Source organism: Argopecten irradians, chromosome 3, assembly GCF_041381155.1.
Source record: "Argopecten irradians isolate NY chromosome 3, Ai_NY, whole genome shotgun sequence".
NCBI lineage: Eukaryota > Metazoa > Mollusca > Bivalvia > Pectinida > Pectinidae > Argopecten > Argopecten irradians.
In genome coordinates, this window is record NC_091136.1 from 3,862,166 (window position 1) to 3,878,694 (window position 16,529).

Consider the following 16,529-nt stretch of genomic DNA (forward strand, 5'->3'; position numbering starts at 1 on the left):
AAATGCGGAATGACAGTACATACTAAAAGCGGAATGAAACCGGAACATAGAAAAACGCAGAAACATGTGAGATGAAGTTCAGTTTTGTACAATTATCCATGTCTTAACAGGAGAAGCGGTGCCATTTTATATCTAAATAATGGTGGATTCCAACAAACAACGAACTTGTATATGTGCGCTAGGATAAAATGATATTACAATTATGTCAATGCCCAAGATAAAAATGATATATTTACATGAAATTCTCAACAGTGAACACTGCTAAAATTCTGTACAAACTGGGTTAAATGATCCAATAAGAGGCTAGCGAGGGCGACTTCTATCGCCGGATCACTCCATAACCACGGAACAGCTACTCTACAGTTGTCAAATTTCGTGCAAAGAAAATTTTGTTATTTTCTTTTTAAAATAATTCACTGAGAGGACTCGCATTGCCATTTTTAATAGTAATGAGCCATTTAAGTTTCATCGCTTGTCATGCTCCCCATTCTATTCGCATGTAGTTTAAGTTAAACCATAAATATGGTAAATTAAATCCCAACGAATAAAAACAACTCTACAGTATTGACTGACTTAATGCATTGTGCAAAGAAGTGAGAAGTCGTCAGTTAAAAACACAAACATCCAATGAACTGAAAACAAAAACAACCTATCAGTCATTTCATAACCCCTTCACGGGAATATTCGTCATTTTTTTTTTAAATCATTTTTTTTAGATTTAGGGTGTTCTATTAATCACAAATAATATTTTCACTTAAAACAATAGAAAACAATATGCGAAATATAGACATAAACTTAACTACCACAGTCAATGTCGATTAAAACATCTTTGCGTTCAGCATTAATTTAAACACGTTAATAGTTTCATTTCAAAATATTTTATTAACAAATACAAGATATACATGAATCATAGAGAAAGATAATATATTAATGTAATGCCAAATGGATTGGACAACAGGCAAAGCCTATATAGGTCCTCTCCAGAAATCCGGTTTATTTAACTAATAAATAGATATAAATAGTGTTGTATCAGTAGAAATGAAAAGAAAAAAGAATATTAGGAGCCCAAGCGGGCCATAGAAAAGAAAATAACTATTTACAATAGATAAACTCTATCCCAATGTTTTTCATGTTGTAAGTTGTCATTCATTTCTAACAATATTATTCTGCAACTGCTTTGTGTCATGCGATCCGTTTTCATGTTGGAACCTGTTCACAAATGTAGGACACAGCCGTGCTACAGGTACCTCCCTTCAATACATTGTCTTTCGCTCTCAAGCAATCTCCGGTTCCTCTTTGTTCACCAGTTACCACATCCCCAGTTGACCAATAAAAATCACCGTTAGTATACTCCGCGCCTAACCAGCAATCTGGAAAAAAAAATAAAACAATCCATGATTAAAATAAGAGTTGTTGTTCATGGAATTTAACAATCCGTGATTATAATAGGAGTTGTTGTTCACGGAATATAACAATCCATGATTATAATAGTTGTTGTTCATGGATTATAACAATCCATGATCATAATAGGAGTTGTTGTTCATGGATTATAACAATCAATGATTATTATAGGAGTTGATGTTTATGGATTATACCAATCCATGATTATAACAGGAGTTGTTCACGGATTAAAACAATCAATGATTATAATAGGAGTTGTTGTTTGGATTATAAACAATCCATGATTATAATAGGAGTTGTTGTTCACGGATTATAACAATCCATGATTATAATAGGAGTTGTTGTTCATGGATTATAACAATCCATGATTATAATAGGAGTTGTTGTTCATGGATTATAACAATCCATGATTATAAACAGGGTTGTTGTTCACGGATTATAACAATCCATGATTATAAAGGAGTTGTTGTTCACGGATTATAACAATCCATGATTATAATAGGAGTTGTTGTTCATGGATTATAACAATCCATGATTATAATAGGAGTTGTTGTTCATGGATTATAACAATCCATGATTATAACAGGAGTTGTTGTTCACGGATTATAACAATCCATGATTATAATAGGAGTTGTTGTTCACGGATTATAACAATCCATGATTATAATAGGAGTTGTTGTTCATGGATTATAACAATCCATGATTATAATAGGAGTTGTTGTTCATGGATTATAACAATCCATGATTATAATAGGAGTTGTTGTTCACGGATTATAACAATCCATGATTTCAGGAGTTGTTGTTCACGGATTATAACAATCCATGATTATAAAAGGAGTTGTTGTTCATGGATTATAACAATCCATGATTATAATGGAGTTGTTGTTCATGGATATAACAATCCATGATTATAATAGTTGTTGTTCATGGATTATAACAATCCATGATTATAATAGGAGTTGTTGTTCATGGATTATAACAATCCATGATTATAATAGGAGTTGTTGTTCACGGATTATAACAATCCATGATTATAATAGGAGTTGTTGTTTTTATGGATTATAACAATCCATGATTTATAAGTTGTTTTTATGGATTATACAATAATGATTATTATAGGAGTTGTTGTTCTTGGATTATAACAATCCATGATTATAACAGGAGTTGTTGTTCACGGATTATAACAATCCATGATTATAATAGGAGTTGTTTTTCATGGATTATAACAATCCATGATTATAATAGGAGTTGTTGTTCACGGATTATAACAATCCATGATTATAAAAGGAGTTGTTGTTCATGGATTAAAACAATCCATGATTATAAAAGGAGTTGTTTTTATGGATTATAACAAAATCCATGATTATTATAGTTGTTCTTCATGGACAATAACAATTCATGATTACAATAGGAGTTGTTGTTCATGGATTATAACAATCCATGATTATAATAGGAGTTGTTGTCATAGATTATAACAATCAATGATTATAATAATTGTTGTTCATGGATTATAACAATCCACGATTATAAAAGGAGTTGTTGTTCATGGATTATAACAATCCATGATTATAATAGGAGTTGTTGTTCATGGATTATAACAATTCATTATTATAGACGGAGTTGTTGTTCATGGATTATAACAATCCATGATTATAAAAGGAGTTGTTGTTCATGGATTATAACAATCCGTGATTATAATAAGAGTTGTTGTTCATGGATTATAACAATCCATGATTATATTAGGAGTTGTTTTTCATGGATTATAACAATCCATGATTATAACAGGAGTTGTTGTTCACGGATTATAACAATCCATGATTATAAAAGGAGTTGTTGTTCACGGATTATAACAATCCATGATTATAAACGGAGTTGTTGTTCATTGATTATAACAATCCATGATTATAAAAGGAGTTGTTTTTATGGATTATAACAATACATGACTATAATAGGAGTTGTTGTTCATGGATTATAACAATCCATGATTACAATAGGATTTATAATATAATTTAATGCAAAATTATTTTCGATAATAAAAGGGTGAAATACCAACACATTTGCTTTCTTTGAAATATCTAACTATAAATTAATCATATCATAAATATACGTTTATCAAAGAATTCATATGTCCGCTCATTACTAACACTGACAAGCGATTTCGAATTTTGAAGCTGCACTTTTCGGAGTTTCGATCCATGCCAAAGCAGATAAAGCATTGTAAAACGCATTCTTTTGCTCATCAGAACAGGTTTTGTTGTATGTTCTGACATGAACATGACCGAGTCGTTAAGGACCATAAGTGATAAAGGCTGATACAATGATGTTTGTTTTTCGTTATATAGTTATACCCCTGGTGTTTGTACTTTTCATGCATAAAACCCACGAATGAGCAATTAATATGTTATTGTTACATCCAGAAATAATTCCTGTGAAGCTGGTTGAACAGTATGTTATATACTGTATAGCGGTTATATTTCACGTGTTATATACAGTATAGCGGTTATATTTCATGTGTTACATACTGTATAGCGGTTATATTTCACGTGTTATATACTGTATAGCGGTTATATTTCACGTGTTATATACTGTATAGCGGTTATATTTCACGTGTTATATACTGTATAGCGGTTATATTTCACGTGTTATATACTGTATAGCGGTTATATTTCACGTGTTATATACTGTATAGCGGTTATATTTCACGTGTTATATACTGTATAGCGGTTATATTTCATGTGTTACATACTGTATAGCGGTTATATTTCACGTGTTATATACTGTATAGCGGTTATATTTCACGTGTTATATACTGTATAGCGGTTATATTTCACGTGTTACATACTGTATAGCGGTTATATTTCACGTGTTATATACTGTATAGCGGTTATATTTCACGTGTTATATACTGTATAGCGGTTATATTTCACGTGTTATATACTGTATAGCGGTTATATTTCACGTGTTATATACTGTATAGCGGTTATATTTCATGTGTTATATACTGTATAGCGGTTATATTTCATGTGTTATATACTGTATAGCGGTTATATTTCATGTGTTATATACTGTATAGCGGTTATATTTCACGTGTTATATACTGTATAGCGGTTATATTTCACGTGTTATATACTGTATAGCGGTTATATTTCACGTGTTATATACTGTATAGCGGTTATATTTCACGTGTTATATACTGTATAGCGGTTATATTTCATGTGTTATATACTGTATAGCGGTTATATTTCACGTGTTATATACAGTATAGCGGTTATATTTCACGTGTTATATACAGTATAGCGGTTATATTTCACGTGTTACATACTGTATAGCGGTTATATTTCACGTGTTATATACTGTATAGCGGTTATATTTCACGTGTTATATACTGTATAGCGGTTATATTTCACGTGTTATATACTGTATAGCGGTTATATTTCACGTGTTATATACTGTATAGCGGTTATATTTCACGTGTTATATACTGTATAGCGGTTATATTTCACGTGTTACATACTGTATAACGGTTATATTTCATGTGTTATATACTGTATAGCGGTTATATTTCACGTGTTATATACTGTATAGCGGTTATATTTCACGTGTTATATACTGTATAGCGGTTATATTTCACGTGTTACATACTGTATAGCGGTTATATTTCACGTGTTATATACTGTATAGCGGTTATATTTCACGTGTTACATACTGTATAGCGGTTAAATTTCACGTGTTATATACTGTATATCGGTTATATTTCACGTGTTACATACTGTATATCGGTTATATTTCACGTGTTATATACTGTATAGCGGTTATATTTCACGTGTTATATACTGTATAGCGGTTATATTTCACGTGTTATATACTGTATAGCGGTTATATTTCACGTGTTATATACTGTATAGCGGTTATATTTCACGTGTTATATACTTGTATAGCGGTTACATTTCACGTGTTATATACTGTATAGCGGTTATATTTCACGTGTTACATACTGTATAGCGGTTATATTTCATGTGTGTTACATACTGTATAGCGGTTATATTTCACGTGTTATATACTGTATAGCGGTTAATATTTCACGTGTTATATACTGTATAGCGGTTATATTTCACGTGTTATATACTGTATAGCGGTTATATTTCACGTGTTTTATATACTGTATAGCGGTTATATTTCACGTGTTACATACTGTATAGCGGTTATATTTCACGTGTTTATATACTGTATAGCGGTTATATTTCACGTGTTATATACTGTATAGCGGTTATATTTCACGTGTTTTATACTGTATAGCGGTTATTATTTCACGTGTTATATACTGTATAGCGGTTATATTTCACGTGTTATATACTGTATAGCGGTTAATATTTCACGTGTTATATACTGTATAGCGGTTATATTTCACGTGTTATATACTGTATAGCGGTTATATTTCACGTGTTATTACTGTATAGCGGTTATATTTCACGTGTTACATACTGTATAGCGGTTATATTTCACGTGTTATTATACTGTATAGCGGTTATATTTCACGTGTTATATACTGTATAGCGGTTATATTTCACGTGTTAAACGTACTATAGCGGTTATATTTCAGCGGTTTATACTGTATAGCGGTTATATTTCACGTGTTATATACTTGTATAGCGGTTATATTTCAGTGTTACATACTGTATAGCGGTTATATTTCACGTGTTACATACTGTATAGCGGTTATATTTCACGTGTTACATACTGTATAGCGGTTATATTTCACGTGTTATATACTGTATAGCGGTTATATTTTTCATGTGTTATATACTGTATAGCGGTTATATTTCATGTGTTATATACTGTATAGCGGTTATATTTCACGTGTTATATTACTGTATAGCGGTTATATTTCACGTGTTTATATACTGTATAGCGGTTATATTTCACGTGTTATTACATACTGTATAGCGGTTATATTTCATGTGTTATATACTTGTATAGCGGTTATATTTTCGTGTTATATACTGTATAGCGGTTATATTTCACGTGTTATATACTTGTATAGCGGTTATATTTCACGTGTTATATACTGTATAGCGGTTATATTTCACGTGTCTATATACTGTATAGCGGTTATATTTCACGTGTTTATATACTGTATACGGTTATATAATCACGTGTTTATATATTCACGTGTTAACATATTCACGTGTTATATATACTGTATAGCGGTTACTATTTCACGTGTTATATTACTGTATAGCGGTTATATTTTACGTGTTACATTACTGATAAAGTGTTATATACTTCAAGTGGTTATATTATACTAAAATTTCATGGCCTACTGTGGTTCATAATATTTAACACGACTTGTATGCGTGTAATCATCACAAATGTTATACTGCAATATATAGATTACCATAAACCGTGGGGTTAGAATATTATTATATATTACATTCACGTGTTATATGACATACGACAGTTCACTCTTAACAAATTAAAGCACCGTCCGTCACTGGACAAGCTTCAAATCCTATTGAAGATCATGACATATATACACGTACGTAACGTTGTACTCCGGTTTGATGTCTTATTGTCTTTTTAACAATATCTAGACCTGCATGCCAGCCTGGTCATGATCTAATACATTCGCCTTGTCCGTCTATAATGCGATAAACGGTCGTACATGACGTGGCTTGTTATCGAGATAATTATAAAGCATAGCTTTCGAAATTGAACGTGACCCTTTGTGGACGTCAATATAGTAAAAGAACTGTTACGCGTATGAATATCCTAGGGATTGGTTTTCGTACAAAACTAGACAATAACAGCGAGGGTTTCCTAAAGCCGTGCAATAATAACATCTCGAACGTGCATATAACGTTTCCATGGGAGCGTGCAATATTAATTTCGAACGTGCAATATAACAAGGTTTTAGTGAAACGGTCGGGTGTAATAGTTGAAAATACGGTTATATTACTTCATATATAGATTGGTGTAAACAAAGTATGTAATCATCTACTTGTATAGCGGTTGTATTTCATGTGTCATATACTGTATAGTTGGTTGATATTTCATGTGTTACATACTGTATCGCGGTTATATTTCACGTGTTATATACTTGTATAGCGGTTGTATTTCATGTGTCATATACTGGTATAGCGGTTATATTTCATGTGTTATATACTGTATAGCGGTTATATTTCATGTGTTACATACTGTATAGCGGTTATATTTTCACGTGTTATATACTGTATAGCGGTTATATTTCATGTGTTATATACTGTCTTATAGCGGATATATTTCATGTGTTATATACTGTTTAGCGGGTTATATTTCATGTGTTACATACTGTTGTATAGCGGTTATATTTCACGTGTTATATACTGTATAGCGGTTATATTTCACGTGTTACATACTGTATAACGGTTATATATCACGTGTTATATACTGTATAGCGGTTATATTTCACGTGTTATATACTGTATTAGCGGTTATATTTCACGAGTTACATTACTGTATAGCGGTTATATTTCACGTGTTTACTATACTGTATAGCGGTTATATTTCACGTGTTATATACAGGTATAGCGGTTATATTTCACGTTTTATATACGTATGCGGTTGTACACGTGTTACATACTGTGTAGCGGTTGTATTTCATGTGTTACATACTGTATAGCGGTTAGATTTCACGTGTTATATACAGTGTAGCGGTTATATTTCACGTGTTTATATACAGTATAGCCGTTATATTTCACGTGTTATATTGTATAGCGGTTATATTTCACGTGTTACATACTGTATAGCGGTTATATTTCACGTGTTATATACTGAATAGCGGTTATATTTCACGTGTTATATACTGTATAGCGGTTATATTTCACGTGTTATATACTGTATAGCGGTTATATTTCACGTGTAATATACAGTATAGCGGTTATATTTCACGTGTTATATACAGTATAGCGGTTATATTTCACGTGTTATATATTGTATAGCGGTTACATTTCACGCGTTTGTTTCTTAAATCATATTGGCTAGGTTTCATCTGTACTGTACCGCGGACAAAACTTATTCGGCGAACCCGTGGACAATCGAACGCAGTGTTTACATTGATTGATCCAGAATTTACGGGAAATGCTCTATATTGATAAACACATATACAACATTATTCTTAAATATTACCATGGTATTTTATGAATGCATTTTGAAAATAGGTGCTGTTTTTTATTTTTTTTTATTTCATGTTTCGACTGCAGTGAGGAATTCCCTAAAATGCGTGTTTTTTGTGAAAAGGATATTCCCCTTGGAAGTAGTTCCGGCTAGTATGGTGATATTTAAGCATTGGTTGTCATATTTCTGACATGCATTGGTGTGTAACATACATATGGTGTTCTAGAATAGCCAATGGTGCGCGTTCGCGCACCATGATAGATATGCTAGAACATCCAATGTATGTTACACACCAATGCATTTCAAAAATACGACAACCAATGCTTATATTTCATGTATATAATCATTCCCGTTATAAAAAGAAAAAAGGGTGAAAAATAAAGTATGAAAATAAAAGTTATACGTCTGTTAATTGAAAAATATCATTTGATGGAACAGCCACAAAAATGCATCAATGCTTATAATTAAATTTTTAGACTATTTGATAGCCATATTTATCCCATAACAATACATGTTTCATAATGGAAAAACCATGTGATAAATTCCATAGTAGTTGGTTATCATTTATGTTTACACACTCCAGTGTGTAAACACCTACGGCGCCTCTGATTGGTCAATTCCAAGATCTCTTGATTCCGATTGGCTCTCAACTAAGGGCTACTTTTCTTTACTTATAAGTAAGTTCCCCAACGCGTGTCTGTACTCTCGTTAGTTAATTTTTCAAATTTTTAAAAGACACTCGCTAAAGCTCGTGTCTTTTAAAAAGTTGAAAATTAACTAACGAGAGATTGATAAACAAGATAAACAACAGTCACTTGTTGGGGAACCTCTATAAAAGACGTTTCAATTCCATTGATTTTTCAAGTAATTCTTTTTCCAAATCAGTACACAACGTCAATGTATCTATAATGACTGACGTCACGATTATGTCAATTTTGCGCGCCTTTCTCCGATTTTTTTGATAGTGTTTAAAAAAAATATCTGTCAATAAGAAAGCCAGATTTAGTATGAAAAAACAAAGAAAAATAATTATAAATGGGTACTTTCCTTTGTTTACTTACTTGTTGAGGAAGGGCACAGAGAATACACTGCCGTCACTTTGTCTGTAGTATCAGCGACAAACAGACGACCTGGGTACGGACAACCGTTTATTGCAGTGAACCACGAATACCCAGTACCATAGTAAAGGCATAGCCCGGTCGATAGGTTTTCGGTGTAGGGTGCCACACAAGTCATAGTACCTATTATACATAACGTATTATATAATCATTTACATACAGGTAGAACTACATGAATAGTGCAAGTAATTTACTTCTATTATATTTTCAAACAGTCTCATACAGTATCACAAGCTTTATACATTTATTTTCTATCTATCTATATACTTAATAATACCACGTTGCTTATATATCAAAATCTAAAATGTTTTTGAAAGAAGACAAGTACATGTAATTGTGTGAACATAACACGAGTTGTTTCCCTTGTTACCTGCTGTTGTGGCGGTAGGTGTAGTAGTTGTAGGTGTAGTAGTAGTGGTGGTTGTTGTTGTTGTTGTTGTTGTTGTTGTTGTTGTCGTTTCTATCTCGGGAACCGGCTCTACAATTCAATATTGACATCAATGTCAGTTTTTCTTTGAGCCACCATTACATGGTGTAGAATGGCTCTTTAGTTCTTTTGAGAAAACGATAATGTGTGAAAGCAACCGACAGATACCAAACTTCATAAAACTAAATTAACACTTTCACATAAAGAAAACATTTGAAAAAAAAAGATAAAAATAAAAAACGATTTAAGAAATTCACGCTATATTCATTCATTATACACTATTCAGATAACCAATGGCTGCAGATATGATTTACAACAAATTACGACACTTGTTGAAATAAACCCATTATTAAAACTACCCGTTTTACTTTGTTTTAACCAGAAAAAGAACAGTTATATATGCTTTAAAGACTTCCAGGAATATTACTTTTCTTTTTCTTGATGAATCGCCTGGATAGTGTTTAATTGTCTTTTTAGTATTATTTTCGTAAGGCGTATTATTTTATTTCTTTTAAAACAGGTCAAATCAAGGGATCACGTTTGAAACAGGTCAAACCGATTTCATATTGTTATCATGTTCTTAAGAAGAGCCTGTTTTATTACAGCTCGAGGATTATGTATTTCGAGCATCACGTGTTGATTATACCACACTACAAGAAAAATTATTATCATGTATAAATATTTTGCGATACGACACACCATCTGCTATTATCTTATATAATGTTATGATAGTCGGTACACGTCGATGCGCAAGTGGGGTGGTGCTCACCTATACATATGACGTTTCCATTGCTCAACTCTACGCATGTATAATATTCCTGGCATGTTGTCTTTTGACAGTTTCCTGGCTGTTAAAAAGAAGATTGCCATGATTTTAGACATTTTCTAAGCGATAAAAATCACAGGTTATTCATTAGTAATAAATTAATGCAAATCTGGTCATATTGATAAAACTCAACATATGACCTCGTGCTAGGCCGAGTCAAATAGGCTAACTAATGATAATCGAGCAAACGGCGCCCAACCATGCTTTAAAAATACTAACTGGAGGTGTCGGGACTGAAGTGTCATTCATATCCTTGAATACGTTGCCATTTTTGTCTGTCAGTGAGGTTGCCGTTTGAGTTGTTTCGGTGTTGAGTTCACAGTCATGATGCCGCAGGTCATAGTTGATACTCTGGCATTCCCGTGATACCATACACAGGGAAATACATTGCTGGTAACCGAACGGACTCAAAGTCGTGAAACCGGAACCGGAAAGGTATTTATTGCTGAAAGTACCCGTTCTCACATCCTCACAGTGTTCCGCAACGTAAACAACTGCAATGGGAAATATTATTGAAATCGGTTTTATTCTCTGCTTAAATGTACATTGTGCTCAAAATGCATTATAATATGAATGGAGTTTGGAAATTAATTATATCTCGCTCCATTGTTTAGTTTCCATTTTTGCTCCATTGTTTAGTTTCCATTTTTGATAGCAGTAAACCAAAATTTCCATTTATTTCTATGTTTAAAGTATTAAGCCTAAAATCATAATATCATGACAGATCTCGACTTATAACGTATTTACCAATTGTGTTCGACGACTTATTCTATATTTCTGAATGACGTGCTATCCAATAATCGAAAAGGTTTGACTTCATTAGGGAGCAAATTGAAAATTGAAACATATTCTTTACCACATATTTTGTAAATATGACATCAAACATGAGGCTAATGAATAGCATATATATACGAAACAATTTAAGGACATATCAAATTATTGAACACATTTGATGAAATTCATTTTAGGACCAATATAGTTAGAACCATTATCTTTAATACCTTCATCATTTGGGCCAAACGTTACTCATTTAAAACTTTGAGTGTAGTTAGGAATCATACATTTTTATGTATATCGGATATATTTGTTTATTGGGCGTACATGTGATATGCAAAAAAATAGTAACTGAATAGTTCGCTAAACTGATTGAAATATGTGAATAAGAAAAATAAGCATTTACAAGTTCCGACATTTTCATGAGAGTAACATTTTTTGACAGAAGTAAACTTTTGTTTAAAATTGTCTTCAAAAATGTCTACTGACGTAAGGTTATGATATACTCCTACACGTAATAGATTGAATTTACCTGAATGATTCCTACTCAAAATTCAAATACACACGTTTAGGAGATTGAGTCATCAAAAAGGTAAAGGACGTGTCATCTGCAAATTGATCAGTCAAGTATATTCTGAGTTATTTGCTTTAATACAAATTCTGTATGGATTCATTTTATTAAATTTCAACTCTTATGATGTAACTTTATGGACTAATTTGGTCGCCTTGTCTTAATTTATGGCATATATTAAAATATCGAACAATGCCCATTATTCAATACACAGGATGAATTATTATTATAAAAGGTTTTTTTAAAAGATAGGTTTTATAAAAGATGGACCAAAGCCTTAAAAGTTAAGGGGTTATCAAACTTTTTTTCCCCTCAAAATCATAATAAGTATTTCGCTTGCGATTTGCGGACAGCAATAGTCGCGAATGTTTCAACTACAAGAACAATCAACTCTAAAGCGCGAAATCAGATCACCGTGAAAAAGTCGTTAGGCAACGAAACGCGGAATTAAATCTCCATGAATGTAAGTTGAACTCCATTAGATAGAACTGTAGGGTACACAGACTTTTTCATATTCAACGTGAAACTAATGACAAATTTGTATATTACACATGTACGGCACCGTTGGAACTCGGTCCACAACACGTATCCTGAGTTATTGTAAGATCACTTATATACAGATATCTCTGTAAGCACCTGGGCGAAAATGCGATAAAAAGAAAATGACACACACAGGTCAAATCCTAACCAGATTGGTCTTGTAACCTATGAAACACATCAATACAGCAGCCTGTTGGTCACTACACTGCTATTTTGGGTTGACGACAAGAAATACAACATATCAATGTTTTCGATGCTGGTAAATCTTATAACATATTATCAACAAAGCACCAACGAAATATTTAATAAACCTATGGTCACTTAATGTATAAATCCTAAATAAATAGTATGACGCAGAGATTATTTTTAAAATACAAACCAGTAGTTAGTCTCCACAGAACAATAAATATCCTTGGTATACGTCTGATCTCCATCATAGCCTCCTTCGCTAAAGACGGGATTGGATATAAATCTAGGATCCCACGAAGAAAGTGAAAAGAGGACAATTAAGTCTCCAAAGACATCACACCACTCTCTTATACAAAGGTAGTCCGTTTTACCCTTGTGAGTAATATGCGTGCTATACTGATGCGGATGGTGTTTCTAGCCAACAAATACTCGTCGTCGCTCTCTATATTCTCTGGTTATTGATCTCTCCTCAAGTCCTTTTATCTAAATAACAAGTGTTTATTCTCATCTTAGTTGTGTGTACTTCTCGATATAATGTTCTTCCTCTTATGAAATTTTGTCGTGAACAAAAATATCGTTTATATTCATCGTTGAACTGGCAGGAAATCAAGCTTATACAATACACAATTGTGTTATAACAAGTATGTTAATAACGTGATTTTGGAAAATATTGATTTTTAGTCTCCTCAAAATTAAAACATCCATTACGAATTATTAACCTCCAGGCATCTGGGCAATATAAAGAATGTGTTTGTGAAAACTACATTTCTATTTGTCAGTCTTTGTGCGCCAAAACAAAACACTCGAGCAACCTTTAAAACATCCAAGCGTATTTTCTTATGTGCTGCCTTGTTCGTATAGATATGTTAATATTTTTACGTAAGAAAATGTACACATATATCATTGTATTTCGTTTTATATTCGAAACTGGGGTAGTCTCTCATGACTAAATATTAAAAAAATCGCAGCCGTGACCCAATGTACTGACGGCCATACTAGAACGGTTACACTATCCACACACATCAGTGCTATTGTTTTATAATGATTGTTTATCAAAACTCTTCAGATATAAAGATATATTTGTCATGAGTTATATATTTAGGATATTCAGTCAGCAGTCGAAAAAATGAAAGGTTGCCATACTTTTGTATAAAAAGAAATAAATAAATAAAAGGTATATTTTACATTATATCTGTCGATGTCTCTGCAGTTTATTAGGTAACTCCTATATAAAAGACTCTTAATGAAACAAAATGATAAAAGTACATTTTCAAAGATTTGTAATCTTTTCTTCGGCATTATATTTTGTCTGAGTTGCGGTTCCTTCAACTTTTTTTGCGTATAACGCTTTTTTAAAGATCATATTAATGAACTCTATTAAAGTATATCCTATAGAAACGATCTAGTGGCTTAATATATTGTTCTGGTTAATATCGCCAAAAGTATAAGTGATTGATAATGGATATATCTATAAGATACATTTCACTGTAATGTATGTCATAAAATTGTACAGATATAAATGTATTAATTACTGTCATCTGAAAGTCCAACCATACGCCAATATGACGAATAGAGATGTTCAACCCGAGGATCGCAAAAAAGTAGTAATTCTCGAGGTTTACATGGGAATTGAAATTATTTTGTGATTTCGAGGATACAGTATGATCATCATTCAGATCCTCATATGAGCCGTATTATTATCAGGTCTAAAGGTACTTGTTACATTGTTTTCAATAAAGCTATACCGCCATTTTTAAAAATTCCACAGTAATTTGTTCCTATAAAACCGCGAAATCAGTTGTCAATACATGAGAATTGCGCGATACGATTAACGCAATTTCTGCGTGCGGCAGGTACATCAGCCAGATGTCTGAAAAAGACGTACTGCAATTTTTCTTCCCTATTTCTGGGTCAAATCTATGCATTGCGTAAATGTATATATATAATCTGTTATCTTCTATGAATTGGTTTCCCTCGGTGTGAAATCCTCTATCGACCATACCAACATGATACCGATCATTATTAAATACTTTTAAATAAAATCACTATAGGCGGTTAATTGATAACCGAATATGTCATGTATACGTAGTCGATGTATTCAAGCAAATGTCTATGCTACTGGGCGAAGCCATTGTGGTTTTGACAGCTGCGGAACTAGCCGATAATTTCGTATTTTGTATCGTTTTGTCTTGCTTCCGGTTGTTGCAGACGATGTTTTGAATATGTGATCGAAAGGAAAGTCAGTTATCAGAGTTATATGACGTGTATTGATGTTTTTAGTAGATAAACAATGTTTTGTATGACTCTTAATGTTGGTTAGAGATTATCCAGCGAGCCCAGCAGGCACATGACGTCGGTTAGACGTCGTAGCGACGTTGGATTTTGGTTATGACGTCGGTAACCTTTATACAACATCCCGACGACGTCAAAGTCCGACGTGTAGGCGACTTCCAATGTGACGTCTATATGACGTCGGATTTTAGTCACTTTTCTATTACAGATAGAATTTATTTCAAAAACCATACTAACATAGTTCATATAGATCGCAGAAGGTCTTTATGTCAGAAAATCTATATTTGAATAGCAACATATCGAATTCAACCAATGATAATCTCGCTCCGGTTTTGTCTCTGAAGCCGTACGTGTGTAGTACGCTTGCAAGGGAGATAAATGGGTCAGGACTAGTTCTACACTTTTAATATATCATTTATTCATTGTTCTTTTTTGTCTTTAGTATTCGTAAACACTATTGTTTATAGCTGCTTGGTGAATGCATATACCGTTACGAAATTTAAACGATTGCTATTAATACACTGATATAAACAAACTGTATATCCGGTCACTCGAGCGGTCAGTTAATTCCTTTGTCTATGTGCACGCGCTTTTGCACAGCTCGGCAACAGCATTAACAGGCAATTAACTTCCCCTAGTTTTCCTTCTTTTGACACGATGATAAAGGACAGACTACCAAGATACGTTCTCAAATATTTTGTTTATATGTACAAGCACACAGTTGCCAATATAATGATAGTCAAGCGTACGTACAGAGATCACATTATGTAATCGGATATCGATACTCGGCGAAGATGAGGTAAACACTTGTGTTTGTTGGGTATATGCATGTGTTCGTGTTTCGTACTGTAAATAATGTATACATATATAACTATTTACATCAATACAAAGTTTTAAAGATTGTAATAATGGTTTTTCACTCACTTAAAGAGTATTTTCTTGCATGATTTCAGATATGAAAACAATGGAATGCACGGAGGCTGAAGTCAATATACTCCCATTTCACTTAGTTCAAAGTAATACTAATTTCTGACAGACAAGGGAACGTGTGAACACCGAACGTGATGAACAGTGTTGTGTCTTTTCATTCAAGGATATTACCGATGCATTTTGTTTCTTGCTTATATTTACATCTACACAGGCCTTGAACGACAATTGTCATAATTTCATAATTATATATTGTTTCATTAATATTAAGTGGTAAGAAGATGACATTGCCTGTTTAAAATGAAGTTTAAT

The 16,529-nt window shown here is 32.7% G+C and overlaps 1 protein-coding gene across 1 annotated transcript; it reads right to left on the reverse strand.

Annotated features, from left to right (window-relative positions):
• Nucleotides 1–1,106: 1,106 nt before the first annotated feature.
• Nucleotides 1,107–14,923, reverse strand: LOC138317159 (mucin-2-like). The gene is made up of 6 exons (XM_069258718.1): nt 14,884–14,923; nt 11,144–11,418; nt 10,868–10,946; nt 10,042–10,149; nt 9,615–9,794; nt 1,107–1,370 (listed from the first exon to the last, which is right to left on the reverse strand). The coding sequence occupies exons 1-6, from the start codon at nt 14,921–14,923 to the stop codon at nt 1,198–1,200; spliced, it is 855 nt and encodes a 284-aa protein (XP_069114819.1). The 3' UTR covers nt 1,107–1,197.
• Between the last annotated feature and the right edge of the window lie 1,606 nt (nt 14,924–16,529).